We start from the raw sequence: 20,659 nt of genomic DNA, 5'->3' as shown, positions 1-20,659 counted from the left end.
TATTATTATTATTATTATTATTATTATTATTATTATTATTATTATTATTATTATTATTATTATTATTATTATAAAAACTTACCATTCAGTCCCACATTGACGTTTTCACAGAGCACAAGCTAAAAAAAAAGGAAAGTGTTTTTATGGTCACTGCCTTAATTGTGCTTGATAATTAGTCAAAATGACATTTTATACTCGTGCACATGAAAAACCATGAAACAATAGACTGGAAGAGAAGATATGACATTTTATGTAAATCTAAAAGGCATGACGCCATCTTGTGGATCACTCCGAAACGACACAAGTGACGTCAAAACCGTAAACATTATAAACGTCAAATTGGCTTCCATATTTTACTTTTAACACTAAATAGCGTTTTACGATTGCATTTGCCTCATCTAAAAAAACATTTACGTCAATTTGAGTATTACATTCGTGCAAACAGCGCGAGAGACAATTGAAAAAACAAAAAAACAAACGTGAGATCTGCTATTTATGTTGACTGCTACAAACGCGATACATAAAAAAAAAAAATACATTTAGAGCCCAGAATATTGTTTTAGGGGCGAGAAAGGAGGAAAGGAAGCGCTCTTGTTTATTCATCACGTCAGCTCCTCCCCTCCCTCCTCTCCCTCCTCTTCCTTTCCCCCCTCCCTCCTGCTTCACACAACGGCCGCTGTCCGTCGTTCCAACCGCTTTTCTTCGTTCCGTTCAAAAACCACCACCAGTCTCGTCGCCACCATAAACCCGTTTTGGAACCAGGTAAGCTACCATGTTCGCTAGTTTCCTTCCTTCCGGACATCGGAGCGAGGTGATCGCTTATGAAAGTGTTTGCTCGGACTGCTTCAACGGTAACTTGGTTCGATTTCCCCCGCTCGGGGGCTGACCACCACATCTCTTCCGCGGTCGCTTCTTTTTGTGTTGTGCCACAAACAAGCGGCGTAGCTGATCTACAGACGGTCGATTGCATTTTTTTGTGGATTTGGGCATGTCGGGCCGTGCCAAAAACAGTCGGCACCGAGGGAAGGGGTGGACGAGCCGCATGCTGGAGCAGGAGCCGGGGCTACCAGGCCACATTAGCCCCGCTCTGCCCATCCCTGCCCCGCAACACGGGGATGCCTCGCACACAGGCCCCGATCTTATACTTAATATTCAGTCGTTTAATGTTTTTGATGTTTGTTTTCTTGCATAACATTAACCGGTTAATATAATTTAAAAGTATACGATCGTGCTCTCGGGGTCATTGGGGCTTTTCACTGGTTGGTACTTTTGTGCACTTGACATTGCACTTTGATGCAAGGAGCCTAAAAACGGCATAAACGTAGTTCTATATTTATAGGGTACAGAAAGTGCTTGCATTCTGAGGGCGAGACGAAACATATTTCCTGCAAAATACTGGAGACCCCTCGTTTACTATCCTGATATTTGTCCTCTCAAGGTTCCTACCTAGTTTGTGCAAAAGTTCCATCTCACAACACAAGAAGGCATGCTCCGTTACGGTTTACTGGTTGTAAAATTTGGTAGCGCTTTTGTTAACCAGGAGCCACGGAACCTGCCTTCAAACTAGTTTTGCTGGGTAACTAACTGCACAGATGACGCATTGAGTGTATTGTTCGGAACGAGCGAGAACAACCAAGAGTCTGGTAATTCCATCTTGGGTTGGTAGTTTTATCCAACAGGAGATTGCGGGCAGCAAGGAAACAAACTGTCTCTTTAGTTTTGGTGGATTTGGGTGAATTCACTTACCAACCAAGCTATTATGTAGAAGTTGCCAAGAAGGGTATTGTGGATGTGTCCTAGCATGTTTTCCAGTTCAGCTTTTGTTCTTTGTGATAAAGATTCCATTTTAGGCGCACCTTTTCCCATGGAATTTTTGACACTCGACTCCCTCGCGTTGGCTGGCCGCAACAACCAACACTTGACTTTTTCACCTCAGGATCCAACTATGTTGACAAAAATGTTCGGGCACCCGGTTCCTGAAAAAGAAGGGGAACAAAGGTGTCAGTTGCAACCATTGATTGATTGATTAGAAGTGTGTCCTAATACGTCACCCTATTGGTCCGAGAGTCGATGGTATGCTGATTCTGTAAGCTGCACGTCACAATTTTTAATTGATCAAAACGTGTGAGAGCACGAGAGACATTTGACAATCTGGCCTTTGCTGACTTTTAACCAAAAAAAAAAAAATGCTGAAATGAATCGTGATTATCAGTATTTGTGCACCCTGCTTCAGCGGTCCAGTGCTGTGCTGGAAACAAAGTGGCTGCCGCTAAACAGAAGTAGACCGTTTCTTCTTCTTCCTGTCGGTCTATGAGTCATGGATGGTGATAGTAAAATGTCACTCTGGTATCAGCACGATGCAGATGTTCCTTCGTGCTGCACATTTTCTACTGGTTGCCAAAGTGACCCATTTTGATGCCACTTTGACTTTCATCCTCTCTCAGTGCCCGATGGGGAGCGGGGGGTGGGGGGGGGGACTCGGCCTGATGTATTTCTCTGTGTAGAGTTCACCGAGAAACTCGTTTAAGTCTCTGCAGCTACTCAGGTTTTGAGTGTCCACAATTCTGCAATGCTGTCAAGGCTGATGATAGTATGAAGCTGTTTAATGGCCGCTGGCTAAATATTAATTAACTGGCTGCTGTATTAAAATTGATGCATAGCTTTGTCATGGTGGCAGTTAAGCCTCAGTCACACAAAGTGGCACACATTTGACTAAATGTCCTTCACCAATTATATATATATTTATCAAAAGATTTATATTTTAAAAAGGATATTTTTACATGGAATTGGAAAATGTCTATAAATATTTCGAACTCAAGTTTAGCGTTGAGTAGAGCCAAGCCGAGTTTTTGTTTAAAAAAAAAAAAAAAAGAGGCTGATGAATCTGGAATTAGACAACCCGAATGTGTCGGGTATGTACGTTCCAACCATGCTGAGCGTACTCTACTTTTTAACGAGTGCCAGGAAAACCCTTAAAGAAAAATAAAAGCTGCATGAAAATAATTGCCTCATTATTGAAAGAAAACAAAACACGTTGGTGAATCCGTTAATAATGAGCTTTGAGCATAGGAGCCTACTGGATTTTTAGGGGCTTGGCATGCAATATTATGACAAATGAATTCAAAACTTAACTCTCTTATAAGATGGACAACTAACCATTAAAGCCTAATAGGAGAACTGGCACTTTAAAAGCTAAACAATGGCAAAAACAAAAGCTGCTGACGGGTTAACCAAGATTCTTACCGTCAGCAGAACAGTCTGACAAATTAACAGATTGAGGTGTTGTTGAGATTTGTTTGTGTGCTAGTTAGCAGGCTGTTTCCCGGGGTCTCGAGATCGATTTAAGATTAAATGGATTAGACTATTCCATGTGAATTCTGGGGGGGGACCGACTTGGCCCACTTTGTGACCGCTTCAATGTAATTTTAGCTTTTGCGTGTCTGTGCGTGCGTGTGTGTGTGTCCTATACACATGGCTTCCTCCATTCCTCTTTTCTGTAACAATGTCTCCCTTTTTTTTTGTCCATCAATGCACCAGTGGTAACACTGACTTTGGTTGTGGGCATTTTTATTTATTTATTTTTTTTTGACTGACAAATGCTCAGCTATTAATGTCGCTTCAAATCGAGTTTACAACTTGATGTTGTTGGATAGAAAGATGAGCTATTCTAATTAGAAGCTAAATGTTTTATTTTTTAATGCAAAAAAAGATGCACTTACCTTAGTAGGAATCGAGTAGGAAAATATAATAACTTTTTTAGTTTTGCTTTGCTTGCTTGGCAGTTGGCCACTTCATAACGACCACTACTGCCACCATCAGGACTGGAGTGGAACAGCCTGATAACAATTCATGCAAGCAGTTTGAAAGTCTGTGTTTGCCGTCTCTGCTTTCCATTGTGTAACGCAGCAAGTTTTCTTGCCGTGGGCCGCGGTAATGATATTGAATGTTATTCTAGACGAGAGCGACGGAAGCGAGGAAATGAAACATTGCAGCAAAGGGGAAGTGCAATACTAGCGTACGCAGAGAAACGGGCTGTGCTCATCTGATGAGCGATCGGCCAGGACTGCAATTTCGCACCGATATGGCATCGCTTCGCCACACTTGTATCCCCAGCTGACCTGATATTCAAAATAGTACCTGCTATTACCAAGTCAGTACTGCCAAAAGATTCCAAAGGTTACCTGAAATGGTCAAGTTTGCGTCTTGAAGGTTATTATATTCAGTTTAATCTTCAAGTAAGCAGTGACCTCTTCGAGTGTACCTAATGATGTGTCCATGGAAGACTTTGGAACACATGGCACGCCAGCCTGGTGGTGACAGGTGACACATGCTTAATTGTCACGCGTGTTGACGTAAAAAAAAAAACAAAGCAGCACCCAAACCAGCAATGCCCAAGTCCCGTTTTTCTCTCTTTGCTGCAGCCATGTTTTTGTGAGGCTTTGCTTTGTGCACTCTCTCTCACTCTTTCTCTCATTTCCCCTTTCCTCCCCCTCCCCTCTCTCTCGCTCCATTGCTACCATGTCACTCTTCTCTCTTTCACTTTCTCCAATCATCCTCCCTCTCTTCCTTTTTGATTTTTTCCCTTCTTCTTCTCCATCCTCCCTTCCCCCACTGCCACCTCTCTCTCTCTTTCTCTCTCTCTCCCTCCTCCCAGCCTGTTTCTCTTTATCTCCTCCCCCTTCAATCTCTCTTTCATTCCATGCAGTCATCTGTTCTCTTCCCCTACTTCCGCTATTGTGCCCCCATTTTGTCCTCTGCAGCCTTCCTCCTTTCTCTCTCTCTCCATGTTCTCTCTATCCTGTTGTTTGTTCCCCCCTTCCGGCCACCCCAATGAGTGAGGTTGAAAATACAAACTTTGACAAAGGCAAACATTTAGAGACAATGTCGATCCGTTCTTTTCGTGCTTGTCAGTCTCGTTATTTAACTCGCTCTTTGGTCAAAACCTGCCGGGTGTTTTGCATATGCACGCAACAAGTGGCTAGAGCACAACCCGATGGAAATATTATGAGAGGTCAGACTTTATCCTGTGTGTGACAAGCGCTTTGAATGCATCAATAAATACATTTGCTCACCTTCAAAATGATGTAATATGATCAGCGCAGAAACAAATCAAGACCTGAGCACAATGTTGTTGGTAGTTTGATTGATTCAACAAATAAATCTTGATCTAATTCTTATTATCAAATTAATTTTTACATCATGCCATATTTCTATTTTTATTTGTATATTAAATGCGCTTGATTTACTTTATGGAATTCTCTTAACAATTTAATAAAAATATCACAAAAACACAAGGTATTATTGTTCCCTCGACCTTTTTTAAAAGCGTTACTTCACAGTGCCCCGGTTTCTTCCTCTCCCCTCCCTCTTTTTTTTCTTCTCCTTCATTCTTCATTCGCTCTTCCACACGTCAGTCACCTGACAGATTCTTCCGCTCTCCCATTTGTCTTCGCCTTTCCACACTGATGCATGATGGATGTTTGCAATACAGAAGATGCTGGTCGGCGAGCATTCGTGATAAGGCTTCAGTTTTATTTTATTTTTTTTTATAAAAAAAAAAAAAAAGCCGGCTTGTTCGTTTGGCCGAGATGAAGGGAGGTAGACTGAGACAGGTACCGCCTCCCGTTTTCCTCGGCGTATAAATAGCGAGAGAGCCTCATCTCACTCGGCACTGTCGCTCTCAGGGATGAGATCCTTAAAGCACCTGAAGCTTCACAGCAGAAGAAATGTGGTGAGTTCACAGTGGCGTCATTAGTGTTTTTCCTTTTTTTTTTTTTAACTAAGGGGCTTTTAAACTTTGTTCCAATTGGTCCTTAAGCAGTGCTTTTTTTCAGTCTGCTTGTCGTTTTTTTGTCTTGATCATCTTCCCTCCTGTCTCCCTACATATATTTATATATGGCTCTCATCCTCTTCTCCTCCGTCACTCTCTCTCTGCCCTCCCCCCCACTCCTCTCCCTCCTGTCTGCTTCGATCTTTCCTCTCCATCCATTTTGTTGTCATCTTTTTGTTACATTTTTACCCCCCATTGTTTTTAATCTTAATCTCCCTTCCTTCCCTCGTAGGCCGTTTGTTGAGTAGTGTATCTTGGTGGGTCATCTAATCCCCCTCAACGCGGAAAACACATGGCAAGCTTGTTGGATCAGGGATGGTGTCTTGGCTGGATTTAGCATTGGTGTCTATTATATGTCATGTATTGGCGCTACGACAAATATGCATTTCTTCATTGCTCTCATGACTAAGCATCTGTGTCTGTGATTCCAGGAGGAGGCGAGCCGGCGCCTGGGTAGATGTGAGCCCAAGGTAATGGCCAGGTTGGTGGACACAGGCACGCAAACAGATCCAGTGGTCGTGCTGTCCTTGGCCCAGGCTGCCGTGCTAGGTCTCATCTCCCAGAATGAAGTCTTCGGCGCAACCATCGCACCCAACGGCTTCTACACCGGCGAGCCCAAAGAGTCGCCGGCGCCACCGGTAGACGGCGTGGACTACGAGTACGCGGACCAGCTCATCGGCGCCAACGGAGATTACCTCGGGGACAACTTGGCGGAGGAGGGACAGATGCAACCTAGCTGCAGTCAGAGACGGTGGCAGCAGGGGCCACCTCAGCACCCTGATGTGAAAATGGTGCTCCCCGATCGCCACACCCTCCAAGGTGTTGACGGGACCGTTCCTCACATAAAAGGAGAAGTGGTGAACTCTGTCATGCCCTCATGCGTCCACATGCTTAACAATATGGCTCCCAGGGGGGGGTTGGTTCAAGTGGACCCGGCCACCTTGAGAGGAACCAACAAGAACTGTTCCGAGTGCGAGCGGGAGGCGTCCAACCAGCAGCAAGCGGGCGCCCACGTGCACCCTCCTCCTGCTCCTCCTCCTCCTGCCCAAGTGGCCCACCGAGGGGCGGAGCACAGAGGACTGCAGGGCCAGCGCCCCTTGGGAGGCCACGCTGGAGGCGTCCGTGAGGGTGAGGAGGAGGTAGATCATCAGGGCAACAACATGATGAAGCCTAACCAGCAAGATGAAGCCATCAGCAGCTACTTCCAGACAAGCGAAGTGGGCAGCTACGACTCGGGGGAAATGTCCATGCCGAGCGAATACGAAGACGGCGGCCAAAATATGATGTGGACGGACGGGGGCGGCGGCGGAGGGGGGCAGCACCAGCAACCCCAGCCTCCGCAGCCCCCCCGGCGACACGGCGGGCGCAGAGTGGACCGCCTGGACATCAACATCCAGATCGACGAGTCGTACTGCGTGGACGTGGGCGACGGCCTGAAGCGCTGGAAGTGCCGCATGTGCGACAAGTCGTACACGTCCAAGTACAATCTGGTCACGCACATCTTGGGCCACAACGGCATCAAGCCGCACGCGTGCCCCCACTGCGGCAAGCTCTTCAAGCAGCCCAGCCACCTCCAGACTCACCTGCTGACCCACCAGGGCACACGGCCTCACAAGTGCACCGTGTGCAAAAAGGGCTTCACGCAGACCAGCCACCTGAAGCGCCACATGCTGCAGCACACCGACGTCAAGCCGTACAGCTGCCGCTTCTGCCGCCGCGGCTTCGCCTACCCCAGCGAGCTGCGGGCGCACGAGGTCAAGCACGAGCGCGGCCGTTGCCACGTGTGCTCGCAGTGCGGCCTGGAGTTCCCCACCTACGCCCACCTCAAGCGCCACCAGACGAGCCACCAGGGACCCCACACCTTCCAGTGCACGGAGTGCAACAAATCCTTTGCCTACCGCAGTCAGCTCCAGAACCACTTGTTGAAGCACCAGAGTCCCAGACCCTACACCTGCTCCCAATGTGGCTTGGAGTTTATGCAGCTGCACCACCTCCGCCAGCACTCGCTCACACATAAGGTAAGCTCGTCTTCACTATCTGTGGGTCACTCGTGGGATTGACAGCTCGGGTCACACCACAAATTCAAATGCCTGGTGAAAATGAGACCAAGAGGAATCATTTTAAAACACTCCACATTTTATGTTCAAGTCAATTGGAAAAACAAGCAAATCTTTGTAGCAAATTGTAATTTATGAGATTAAATGAACCTGGTTGCAGAAAAAAGCAGTTTTTGCAGTTTAGCCCAAGATGCTTTGAATTATAAAGCCACAAGATGGCGCCAAGGCAAAATCTTCAAATTGGAAACCTGCACTCGAAAACTGCAAATAGATGAGTTTTTCGGGAAATCACAAATGATAGGGGAATCAATTTTAATGGAGGAACTCATCATTTTAACCCGATATGTCTCATGTTCGAAGGCTAAATTTCTCTGGCACCTTTGCAGGGCATGAAAGGGCACAAGTGTGAAGTGTGCTCACGAGAGTTCACACTGTCAGCCAACCTGAAGAGACACATGCTGATCCACAACAGCGTGAGGCCCTTCCAATGTCACGTGTGCTTCAAGAGCTTCATCCAGAAGCAAACGCTCAAGACCCACATGATCGTCCACCTGCCCGTCAAACCCTTTAAATGCAAGGCCGGTATTTGCCCAGCAGGGTGCCACTTGTCCTTCACTAACATAGTAGCATATTTTATTTATTTTTTTATATTTTTGTGTATTGTTTGTAGGTGTGTGGCAAGTCTTTCAACAGAATGTACAACCTGCTGGGCCACATGCATCTGCACGCTGGCAGTAAACCCTTCAAGTGTCCCTACTGCACCAGCAAATTCAATCTGAAGGGCAACTTAAGCAGGCACATGAAAGTCAAGCACGGCATGGATGTGTCACCCGAAGGACAAGGTGAGCAAGTATGGAGCGATGACACAGACATTAAGCTCAACAGGTGGTTGGTCGGCACAGAAAACCAGCATTTATTCAAAACGACACAGGAAACAGCCTTCTCCGATTGGCTGATAAGCTAAACCCATTTTCTTTTTTTCTATTCCGCTGAAGTACTTCCTGAAATGGAGAGCCAGGCGGAGTACGAAGGGCAAAACTTCAACTTCCCGTCCGGGGACAACATGGAAAATAACGGCTCGCAAAACCTCACCAAGCTGACTACAGCCAACATGGACGACATGGAGGAGTACTACAACTTCGGCAAGGACACCAGCACCTACACCACACCCTGAGTGGACAAACGAGTGTGTGTGTGTGTGTGTGTGTGTGTGTATTTTGCCCAGAGGGAAGGTTTAACAACTGACATTGAGCTGCTCATTTTTGGGACACCACTGACTCGAACCTTATATGTTGTGTGTGGATTTGTTACAAAAAATGCAAAAAGAAAAAAAGTTCCATATTCATCAATAACATTCGATGTGAGTCATGCACAAGCAACCCTTATTGTCTGAACTGAAAACGACAATGTACTCGCGCTATATAGTCTATTTAAACACCATCTTTAATACATCCTCAACTCTTATTAGGTTTGAACGCACTTACTCAACATGACAGTTCTAATGTGCACGTCTGTAGACTCATTTCTGCCTCAACTTGCAAGAATTCTTGGTATTTGGAATCGCTTCAGATATGGTCAGCACATCACAAAGGTTACCTGGACTTCTCGAAAGTATTAGTCATTGTAGTCGCTACCGAAAAAAAGAATAGTTCTTGTGCTCCTTCCTCTGTTTAAATTCCTACTGTCTAAATCTTTCATTTTAGTACATTTTTTCCCTTTTTTTTGTCCACCCTTCATAGTTTTGAGAGCTCCAGGAATGTTTGTGGTGAAAGGACTGAAGTAGTATCAGCACCTTGTTTCCCTCATCTACACCAATCAGCAGGTTTTCACCCCAATAAGTTAATATGCAGTTTAGAATGATCTAACCTATTTTTTCTTAACCTTTTGAATAATTGAGCAAACGTCACATGAAGATTTTGTTAAGGAAGTTTTTTTTTTTTTTTTGAGTGGTTTAAAGAAGGTGGTAGTCATTGGGTTGGAGGAAACAAGATTGTAAAAAGCTCTGTCAATATGATTTCCGTTACTGTAAACTTGAGACAAACTGTGGTTCGAAGCCATTCCGGGAGGCTTGTTTTCTGAAGAACTTGTTTTCATTTGACTTTCTATTCGGTTTGGTCAAAAACGTTTGAAAAGCTCCCGAAGTGTGGCTTGTGTACATGTTCAAAAGAAATGTGGGTTAAAAGTGGACTGAGACTAGTTCTGCTTCTATTGACAATTTTGTTGCTTCCCCTGTCCTGCCATGCAGGTCAGTCAACTTCGATATGCACACAAAACCATCGCAACAGTCGACCAAGTCAGTGTTTCCCAACCCCTGCTGAGCCGAGGCACACGTTTCACATTCAAAAAATTATTTTTTACCCAGTGGGAGCTTTATTGTACCTTAGGCTATTAAATAGAAGAGCGAGTCATTGTTCCTCCTGTAACTGGCCTAATTGATATATTTGTAATTAATACATCATATCCTGACATATTAATTGGAATTTAATCATTTACTGCAGCTCCCGTGAACTATTGAGGCACAATAGTGTGCCACGGCGGCACCCCGGTTGGGAATCACTGGACTAGTTGATGAGGACTTCAAATATCATGGGAACTGACTTATGAATTATTTAATTAAAAAAATCTCTAGTTTAAATGACTTGCCTACATGTCATCATTGAGTCTTTAAATTCTAGAAGTAATCTGAATCCCACTGTTAACCCCTTTTAATTAAATCAGACTGACGTGCCTTTAAGCGTATACATCTGTAAATCAAGTTAATCTAAGAAGACTAGAGATGCACCGATCCGACTTTTTCAGTTCCGATACCGATACCGATGCCGTGGCTTTGCGTATCGGTCGATACCCGATACCGATCCGATATTATGGTTGACTTGATTGATTGATTGATTGTATATTTATTGATCCCCAGGGGTGGGGAAATTCAGGCCCCAGCCGTATTCATACCACAGAGTGGGTATACAAAAGACACACAGATGGCATGAGCGCAACTCAATAGGCTCTCATAAGGCTGCCACACAACGGTGCCACAAAGAAAGGCAGAAAGTGCTCAAGATAAAAGCCATCAAAGCAAAACAAAGCTAAAAGACAAAGGAAAAAAAGTAACAGCGGCCAACCAGCACCCCTCAATACAAGAGAACACCCCAAAACACACAAAATAGCCTCCACGGGGTCCATAGACAGGTGTAGGGGCAGTCCAGTTCAAACTTAACAAGCTACATAACTCTACATGTGGAACAGAAAAGACCAAAGGCAATGGCATCAGGCAGACTACACAGTTCTTTGCTCTAAATTTGGGGTGTCCAAACTAACGGTCCAGTTTTTATTGGCCCGCAGCAAATTCTGAAAACATAATTGAATATGGCCCGCACAAGAAGCTTGAGCTCAGCTTCTCAGTTTCCACACTAGATAGAGCCCGCCACACAAAGCGTTTGACGTCCCATTAACACCCCCCCCGGAAGAGAAGCGAACACGCAGCGTTTCACATCCGATTAGCCTCCGCCCCCCCCCATTCGGGAGAGAAGCGAACGCGCAGCCTTTGACGTCCCATTAGCAACCCGAAGAGAAGCGAACGCGCATGGTTTGACGTCCGCTTAGCAACCCGGGGAAGAGAAGCGAACGTTCGCTCCATGTTTGCGTTTGTTTAGAAAACTCTCGTGGCATGCGGCACACGTGCTGCTGACGTATGACGTAGCCCGCGTCCCAATAGATTAAGGCAGTGCTTCTCAAATAGTGGGGCGCGCCCCCCTTGGGGGGCGCGGTGCTATTCCTGGGGGGGCGCGTCTGACCCTGGGGAACAGGCTTTTTTTTTGGCAGTACTAGAATAAAGTGTAATTGCGCGTTTACTACAGCAGGGGGCAGTGGCGCTCTCATTGTTACTATCGGCTCACAGATCGGTTGTATTTTCCGATACCCGATCCATCTATTTTGTTGATATCGGGACCGATATCCGATCCAGATATCGGATCGGTGCATCTCTAAAGAAGACATTAAAAAATAAGGGCAAATTGGTTGTTTTTATAGCAGCATTCTCTCAACACATTTGGGCCATACTGAAAATAAGCAATATATTGAAAACGACGAGAATCAAGACGATATAATGGGTGATTTTTATGGAAATAAAGACAGATGACTTGTAATAAAGTCATAATCAACAGCAGTACTATTAACAAATATTTACTGATATGACCGAGTCAGAAATGGCCTTTCAGATTGCTGCATTCAAATCATGGGAATTTTAATTTCAGTAGTTAAAATGAATCGGTTCAATTTTGTAAAATGTAATGGCTGTTTTTTGTAGGGCACAGCAGTGAACGCCTCATGCCCGGGGACAATACTGACATCTGCTGGAAATAAGTGGTAATTACTGACGTTGACCAAATTATTTCCAGCGATGCCGACCGACATTGTCATTTATTTTTTCTTTATTTACTGCTTTGACATTTTTTTCCCAGTCGTGTTTTTGTTTTCGTACTTAGCAAATCAGAATTTAGTTAGTGGCTAAAAGTTTTGTCGTGTTATGAACTGGAGTACAAGAGGAATATTCAGGCCCTTACCTCATAGTTTATGGTGACGGCCGTCATCTTTTGTCCATTAGCTTCACTTGATGCAGAATGACAACAAAGCAGCCTTTCTATGTTGAATATGAATTCAATTTTTCAAACATGAACATTCTTTTGTTACATTATCCTTCATGTGAGGAATTGGCATGTTCTTCCAATGCCCACGAGGGTTTCCTATGGGTTTTATCCGATGTTCCCAAAAACATGGCCGATTGACCACACCTGATTCCCCAAAGGTGCGATTGTGAGGGCAAATGGTTGTTTGTCTGTGTGCCCTGTGATTGGCTGGCAACCAGTTCAGGGTTCCCCTCCTACCGAAGTCACTTGGGATAAGATTAATTATTATTATTTTACAAGTCACCAACATTCAGTATAAAATAAATCACATTGATAGCAAATGGAAAAAGTAGAAACTCTTTTCCCGCAAACATCTTTTTCCTCACATAATTTAGGACCAAGAACACTAAAACATATCAGCTTCAACTTGAGTAACAATGACATTTTATACTGCAACCCTTGGCAACCTGGTTCCTCCGCTTTGCACTATGACTAAGTAACGTAAAATAAATTATCACTAAAAGAATCGAATTTCAAACAAGCCTGAGTGGTATCGCTTTCCAAACAATTTGTAAGAAACTGAGGAAAAAAAACGGTGCACTCCTGGAGTGCTGGAATGAGACGTGTCTAAGTCGGGGCGGCCACTGGGCCTTTCTTGTCAGTAAAAAAGCTCTTAAGTAACATGACTTGTCCCACGGTGATGACAAGCAGCAGAACCGTTTCGCCGATGGACCATTGAGTGACGCGGCTATTGATGTGGTCTGCCCTGATGCGGTCATGTGCTTCCCTGCGCCGGTACCAGCTCTGCGACGTCAAAACCACCTTCAGAACCTCGTGGATTGACACGCACATTGATTCCAACTGTGAGGGAAAAAGACCAGAAACTCAAGTGACCATGTTTTTTTTTTTATGCGACACAAAGCCATTCAGCAAAAAATGAGACTGTTTTACCTGAGTCAGCGCTGTGGTTCTGGTCATGTCGGGCAGGAGAGGTTTCTCGCCACCGTGTCGGAAATCCAGATAGACGTATTTGTGTGAAAAGGTGGAGAATTTGTTGGTGAAACAGGCCTTGTAGACACCCTTCATGGCGGTGGTGTGGGAGAAGCTGCCATACTGTTTCTTCTCCTCCTCGTACAAGATTTTATCATGAGGGTCCGCCACATAACAGTTCACGTCATAGTTTCCTCCAGATGTCACCTTTGAAGACATTTGAGAGATCACTGCATGATAAATTAGTATAGTAGATCTACATTGTCCCTCACATACAGTTTTGACATTAATGCACATTTAACTAGTTACATGCTAACCAGTTTGCATTTGTTTGTTTCAAATTCATGGTGTTACACTTACAGAGAAACCAGTTTTCATTTGTTTGTTTTAAATTCCAGGTCTTACAGAGTTTTGCATTAAAATATTCACTGGAATTGTGTCCTTACTACTAGTTAGTTTAGGTTAATGACCTGCCTTAGGCACTACCTGTGTTAGGTTAAATAGACAAACTCTGTTACTACCCACCGATTATACTTCTTGCCAACAAGTGTTTTGCATCCAAATTTAATGTACTCTAGTTGTGACTTTACAGTTTTAACGTTGTCATATTTTTTCTTCACTTTTGTGCTCCAAATAAAATATTCTATTTTAAAAAATAAAACATGGCATGGCGTAAACCCAGGACAAGAAGGGTTATGGGCCATTTTTTTACATTTTATGGACTATAAAATTTATGGACTATAATTCTTTTCCATACAATTATTGACTAACGTCACTTGATTCGTTCCGACTTACATCCGTTACGTACGTCGCTCTGTCGTAAACCGAGTACCCTGTATTGATCCTATCAGGTTAGGCTCTTTACAGCTGTTCCAATAATCCCCCAAAAATATGTAAAATTTGGTCAAACTTTTCTATTAACCTCTGACCTAAATGCACGTATATGCATGGATGAATACACATAAAACATAAAAATTGAAACTTAAAAGTCAAGCAGCTTTATCGCAGGAAGCAGATCGTTACATGCAGCTATGACTTACTTGGAAATCAAAGTCAAACTGGTCACCATGCTCCATCTCCTCGTAGAAACATATTTCTTCATTATCGGGAAGCTCAAACGTGAACTCAGTGGCGAACACCACGAAAACGTGGAAAAGCAGACAGGCCAGCGATACCAGCTGTTGCATTGTTACAGTAGCACCGCATGAAATAAGCGATGTTACACTACTGCTTACTTGATAGTTACCTGTGACGTGGCACGGCGGCTCGACACTTCCGGGTTACGATATATTATGTTTTAATAGTTTTTAAATATTTTCCTCTGCCAAAATATTGTGTCTAAATAACATTTCATATATATTATATTTGTTTCTATTAAATAATTCTGAATCGTGAAACAGGAAATGGAAACCAAGTTAAAAGAATAAAAGCAGTTAAAAAAGCGACGCAATGTCGATTTTTCCATCGCATTTCAGCTTCACCAGATTGCTCTTAAATTGAACAAAAGAAATCAAAAAAGACCTGGATTGTAAAAGTAAAACCGCTAAATTATACTATTAATGTAAGCTTCCGGAGAGAACGTATTAATTAAATTTAAAAAAAAGTCTAAAACGTCATTTCCGCTTTGTGCCAACGTTTATTAAAGTGTCACGTCAGGTTACAGCTCATACAGTTTTATATCACGTTTGTTGCTCTAGGTAGTGATTTGATGAGTGTTACCAAAAAGGGTCAAACGCCAATGAGTTAAAAACACTCCTTCAATTGTTTAATTGACTTTTCTTTTATTAACAACATTAACAAAAACTAAAATGCAACTCTACGTTGAGACAGCGAGGGAGTTTGTTAAAACGCACGCCATCGGTATCACCGTCGCAGTTGTAACAGGTAAAACGGATTTACATTTTTTTAATTGATCATGTTTTTAATACGTTTCCATGGTGACCGTCGACGCGAGTGTGGGATGGGGGTGGGTACAATCGATTACTTTGACATTTTTTAAAGTAATCTTGCCAAGAGCAAATTGTTGGAGGATAGATCACAGCACATCATAGAAATCCACATGCAATGGACACCACCAGCCATCACAAAGTCTGCACTTTAATTTGTAATTGTAGGGGGGGAAATTGTGTTTTATTATAAGTGACACACAATATTGTTTCGACCATTTCTGTCAATATAGAAGAAGCAGGCAAAGCGGACAGCTGAAGATGTTTTTTGTTTGTTTTTGTTTTTTTAAAGGCGTGACATCAGAACAGATATGACATCATTGACACATCATTGCTTTATTTTCCTTTAACCGGAATCACCTTTGATGGGACATTTTGGAATAAAAAGATTGAAAAAAACAACCATGGCTGGACGCTTTCATAGCATGTTTTCACTCTTTCAGGGGCAAGCCTGCTGGCCTTGCGGAGGTGGATGGCGGGGGAAGTGTGTCGGAGCAAGGCCAGGCTGGATGGGAAAACAGTGCTGATCACGGGCGCCAACACCGGCATCGGCAAGGAGACAGCCCTGGATCTGGCGCGACGAGGTAAGCACTCAGCATCCCTTGATTCTTATCTAAAAAATTTTTGATAGCACCCCTTTTTTTTTTCTTAGGGGCCAGAGTGATCCTGGCCTGCAGGGACTTGACCAAAGCCCACATGGCGGCCGACGACATCCGCCAGCAGAGTGGCAACGACAATGTGGTGGTGAAGAAGCTGGATCTGGCCTCCTTGCAGTCAGTCCGAGACTTGGCAAGGGAGGTTATGTTGACAGAGAATCGCTTGGACATTCTCATAAACAATGCAGGTTTGTCTTTTCTACTAAGATATTCCAACTCGGGCTCCGACAATTAAATGTATCTGAGAGCTGTTTCAAGTTTCTTGTTTATTTCCCAGGTGTCATGATGTGCCCGAAATGGAAGACGGACGACAACTTTGAAATGCAGTTTGGCGTCAACCACTTAGGACACTTCCTGCTCACCAACATTCTCATCGATATGCTGAAGAGGTCCGCGCCGAGTCGAGTCGTCATCGTCTCCAGCTTGGAGCATGAGAAGGGTAAGGTTTGTTTCTTCCTAGTTTCTTGATGTACCTATGGTAAGAGTGGCCTCTTCCAGGTCGCATCCACTTTGAGGACATCAACTTGGAGCTAGACTACCAACCTAACGTAAGCTACCGCCAAAGCAAGCTGGCCAATGTGCTCTTCAGCAGAGAACTGGCCAACAGGATGAAAGGTGCACTAAAATCAACATCCATTTTCGGTGATGTTTTATTTTGCGCTAAACGGATTCCCATCGTCAGGCACCGGGGTGAACATGTACTGCCTCAACCCCGGCGTGGCCCGGACCGAGCTGGGCCGCCACTTGAGTCCTACATCCGTGTGGAAGAACCTGCTCTTGCTGCCTTACCTGATGACCATCAAAACTCCCCAGGAAGGAGCTCAGACCTCCATTTATTGTGCCGTGGACGAGAGCCTGGCTAACGAAAGTGGCCTCTACTACAGGCAAGGATCACTCAAGATAAAAATATGAGAAAATGGAACATTTTGAACCAATCTCTAGCTTTCAAGACTTTTAGGATATTTTCATATTCAAGTCCATGTTCATGTGGTGTCCTCTCCTTATATTTGCAACAGTGACTGCGCCCCCAAGACTCCTGCCCCAGCGGCCTTGGATGATATCGTGGCCAAGAAACTGTGGAGTCTCAGTTCTTCCATGGTCGACCTGGTCTGAAGTCAGTATCCCGCTATTCATGATGCACAGGTCAAAAAAGTCATTTACTGCATTTTCTTCCCCCGCATTGGTTTTAATGAGACCCATAAACTTTGCACTGTAAACATTCTGTGATCTGTGAAATTATTAGGGACACAAGAGTTACAATAAAATTGTAGTATTAAAAAAGATCAATTTGTGATGAGAAAAATGTAGAAAAGACTGTTACTCATACATTTTCATTGTCATTAAAGTTGATTTTTTTCAATGTAAGTTTCTTTCCAGTATGTCCTTTGTCGCAAATGTCCTTTTTGTCTATGGATGGAGAAAGTCTACACACCCCTGTTCAAAATTATTCCAAAACTTTAATCCTAAAATGCGATCTACACCTGTAAACTGACATAATGTGGTTGCACAAGTGTGCACACCCTCTTGTGACAGGTGGTGTCACTGTTTGGTAATTAGCAGTGTTATTACAAAACCTTCAGGTTTGTGCTCGAAAGAAAAAAGTCAGGAAAAGCAAACAAAGGTTCAAAATGATTGTTTTTGTTCTCATTTTTTATATCACAAAACCCAACAACAGTGGCCTGTAGACTTTTGAATCCTCTGTATATCTTTTTTTTTTTAAATGTAATTCAACTATTGAGTTTGTTTTAAATCCAGTTCATTATATTGCATGTATTTGCATACCTGCAGTTCCAGTTTAAAGTGAAGTTTCAACATGAATCAACCTTGGCACGCAAACGTGCAGAGAATAAAATAAGTCTTGAACATTTTTTCTAATATTACAACATTTGACTGAACATAAATGAAAATTTATGAAACAACTCCCTTCTGTCATGACCCCTGTGCTAGGACAATTTATGTGCACCAAATTAAACATATTTAAGTTAAAACAAAAAATATTGTGACTTTGGGTCTGTATACTTACATTTTCTAACCTTACGAGAACTCCCATTCATCCATTTTCTATTGCACTAGTCGTCATTATCTTAAATTTATATTATTGGAGGTTCAAGTCTCATCTTGGGATTTTCTGTGTGGAGTCTACATGTTCTCCATATCCTTGTGTGGCTTTTCTCCAACTTCCTCTCACTGTCACATTCCAAAAACATGCATGGCTCATTAAAGAGTCTAAAATTTAGACTCTAAATGGTCCAGAGTTGTTAATATGGGTGTGAATGTTGGCTGTCAATCAGTCCAGGGGTGTACCCTACTTTGTGCTATGGAAAATGGATGAATGGTATAACAGTGATAAATAGAATTCATAATTAAAAAAAAAAAAAAAAACACAATCCAACAATCAGAAAAAAAAAATGTTGCACCAAGATTACTGGTGCAAAACAGATGGGATTTTTTTTAAACTTCAAACTCTGGGATATCATCTAACATTTGAATTTTTTAGTCTAACCTGATGTGTGGCAGTAACAATTATTTAGTGGTACACCAATAGCCCTCAGACCACACTTTTGACACTTCTAATTACAAACTAGCTTTATGAGCCTTATGGGGGATTTACGTCTTACATGACGATTGCTAAAAAAGCTCGTTAAAATAGGAGTTGATTCTCTTGTCAGTTCACTCGCCCAGTGTCAATTCGCACCTATTTAACAAGCTCGCTCTTGCACGTTGAGCAAAGTATGAGATGCACGCTCGTTAAAAAAGCACAAGTATGCAAAGACTGCGCTTTTGGCTGCTCAGAAAAAAAAAACCTCAACACGCAACCCGGCGTTTTGCTCCACACGTTAACATGACTCACCTAATTCCTGCACTCCCCCAATTAAAGTTGCATTAAGTTGCCAATGAGTCTAAAGCACATTTGCAAAAAAATATTTGAATGACTGCTGCAAACATTGTCTGCACCGGGAATAGTTTGTCTCTGGCTTGAATTTTTTGGGACAAATATGAGCAAAGCACCAGGTGTGTGTGCCCGGAGCTGCCTGAAGGGAATTGTTTTGCTTCCGTTCATATTCCCCCTGCAACTGATCTCACCGCTGAAATTGCAATGAAAGAATGAAGTTAGACTATGTCGATAAAATCAAATTATTAACAACACAACAGACATGAATCGCAATGCCCTTTGCAAAAAAAAAAAAGAAAAAGCTCAATTTTTTTACAGCATTCAACACCAACAACAAATCAGTTTTTGGAACTTGACTCAAAGCTCTTCCAGATTACCCACCCAAACAATTTTATACTTAAGCAACAAGTGATTCTGGTCACCATTTAGGACCTGATGTCGCCTCTCTGGTGGTAATGTCATGCACATGCCCTTATCAGTTCTCCGTCCAACGGATACAGAATCAATAGCTGGGCTGGAAAAGTGATAAGGAGATGTGAACGACTACGATAAAAACAGCATTGATGTCACGTAATTGGCAAACAAGTAAGGTCCTCTCAAGCAAGGGGGAACCGCCATCCCTGCTCACAGTGGTCCGTCCGACCTCAGATTCTGGAGTCCCGTCGAGAAGCTCCTCGGGGTTGACAAGGTTCTCCCCTTTAAAAAAAAAAAGCCTGCTGCTCTTCCCAGTTTGACTGCTGACAAACTTTTCGGAGACACACCCCACTCAGGAGTTTTATTTCAGTGTGGCCCCGCCTGGCTGCTATCTTCTCCACGCCATTGGTCCAGAAGGTCACCCAACCTGCCCCCATGCTGTGCAAAAAAAAAAAAAAAGTTCCCCAGTCCTTGTCAGTCATGTGAGCCGGCAGGATGAGAGAGGACAGGCTCAGTGAGTGTGTTTTCCTCACAGGTGCGCACGCTGACGTGCAAATTCCAATATACGCATACCTGTCAGCTCCGACAGAGTGAGACCTCTCCCGTCCTTTTCCGCTCTTTGCTTTCCTGCTTTGCTAGGCCCACGCGGAGGGACAGGCAGAGGTCCCGTGGCACGCATATGCAAGATTAGAGCCACATTATTTCTCTCAAGCATCAGCTTAAGAAAGGTGGAGCTCGGCGTCACAGGAAAAAATGTCACGGGAAATGCTTGCTTTGTGCCTTCCAGGCACGACGCAAGTGTAAACACATGCGAGTCATTTCCAAAAAACTTTTTGTCACGATGTGCACCAGCCACACTGGACTGGACGCATACTTTTAGTTTTACACAATGTCTTTAGGTTCAGCCGTAATTTGAGAGTCCACAAAAAAAAAACATCATGAATGAAAGAATGAATCAGCTATGTTGTATTTAACCTTTATTGTCGCCATAATGTCAAACTAAATCTCTCTCTCTCTCTCTCTCTCTCTCTCTCTCTCTCTCTCTCTCTCTCTCTCTCTCTCTCTCTCTCTCTCTCTCTCTCTCTCGTGAATACATATTCAACCCAATGACCTACACATACCGTATTTTCCGCACTATAAGGCGCACCTAAAAACCTCCAATTTTCCCAAAAGCCGACAATGCGCCTTATAATCAGGTGCGCCTTATATATGGACCAATATTGAGCCACTACAGCGGGCGTGTCCAAAGTCCGG

General features: G+C 43.5%; 3 protein-coding genes across 4 annotated transcripts; 2 read left to right on the top strand and 1 right to left on the bottom strand.

Moving 5' to 3' along the window:
- The first annotated feature begins 644 nt into the window (after nucleotides 1–644).
- Nucleotides 645–10,522, top strand: znf710b (zinc finger protein 710b). The gene is made up of 5 exons (XM_061276123.1): nucleotides 645–762; nucleotides 6,262–7,848; nucleotides 8,274–8,465; nucleotides 8,558–8,729; nucleotides 8,883–10,522. The coding sequence occupies exons 2-5, from the start codon at nucleotides 6,304–6,306 to the stop codon at nucleotides 9,059–9,061; spliced, it is 2,088 nt and encodes a 695-aa protein (XP_061132107.1). The 5' UTR covers nucleotides 645–762; nucleotides 6,262–6,303; the 3' UTR covers nucleotides 9,062–10,522.
- Nucleotides 10,523–12,517: 1,995 nt separating this feature from the next.
- Nucleotides 12,518–14,762, bottom strand: tmed3 (transmembrane p24 trafficking protein 3). 2 transcript variants are annotated; one of them, XM_061276121.1, is made up of 3 exons: nucleotides 14,537–14,762; nucleotides 13,458–13,703; nucleotides 12,518–13,367 (listed from the first exon to the last, which is right to left on the bottom strand). In XM_061276121.1, the coding sequence occupies exons 1-3, from the start codon at nucleotides 14,681–14,683 to the stop codon at nucleotides 13,134–13,136; spliced, it is 627 nt and encodes a 208-aa protein (XP_061132105.1). In that variant the 5' UTR covers nucleotides 14,684–14,762; the 3' UTR covers nucleotides 12,518–13,133. The 2 variants fall into 2 exon arrangements, with proteins under 2 accessions (XP_061132105.1, XP_061132106.1); XM_061276122.1 differs by having other exon boundaries at nucleotides 13,458–13,726; nucleotides 14,537–14,678.
- Nucleotides 14,763–14,999: 237 nt separating this feature from the next.
- Nucleotides 15,000–18,125, top strand: si:ch211-107o10.3 (uncharacterized protein LOC407663 homolog). The gene is made up of 7 exons (XM_061276120.1): nucleotides 15,000–15,380; nucleotides 15,886–16,026; nucleotides 16,095–16,286; nucleotides 16,376–16,537; nucleotides 16,597–16,713; nucleotides 16,781–16,982; nucleotides 17,115–18,125. The coding sequence occupies exons 1-7, from the start codon at nucleotides 15,305–15,307 to the stop codon at nucleotides 17,209–17,211; spliced, it is 987 nt and encodes a 328-aa protein (XP_061132104.1). The 5' UTR covers nucleotides 15,000–15,304; the 3' UTR covers nucleotides 17,212–18,125.
- Nucleotides 18,126–20,659: the final 2,534 nt, after the last annotated feature.

Source organism: Syngnathus typhle, linkage group LG4, assembly GCF_033458585.1.
Source record: "Syngnathus typhle isolate RoL2023-S1 ecotype Sweden linkage group LG4, RoL_Styp_1.0, whole genome shotgun sequence".
Classification (NCBI taxonomy): Eukaryota; Metazoa; Chordata; class Actinopteri; order Syngnathiformes; family Syngnathidae; genus Syngnathus; species Syngnathus typhle.
Note: the sequence above shows the minus strand (reverse complement) of the source record. Positions and strands in the feature narration are given on the sequence as shown.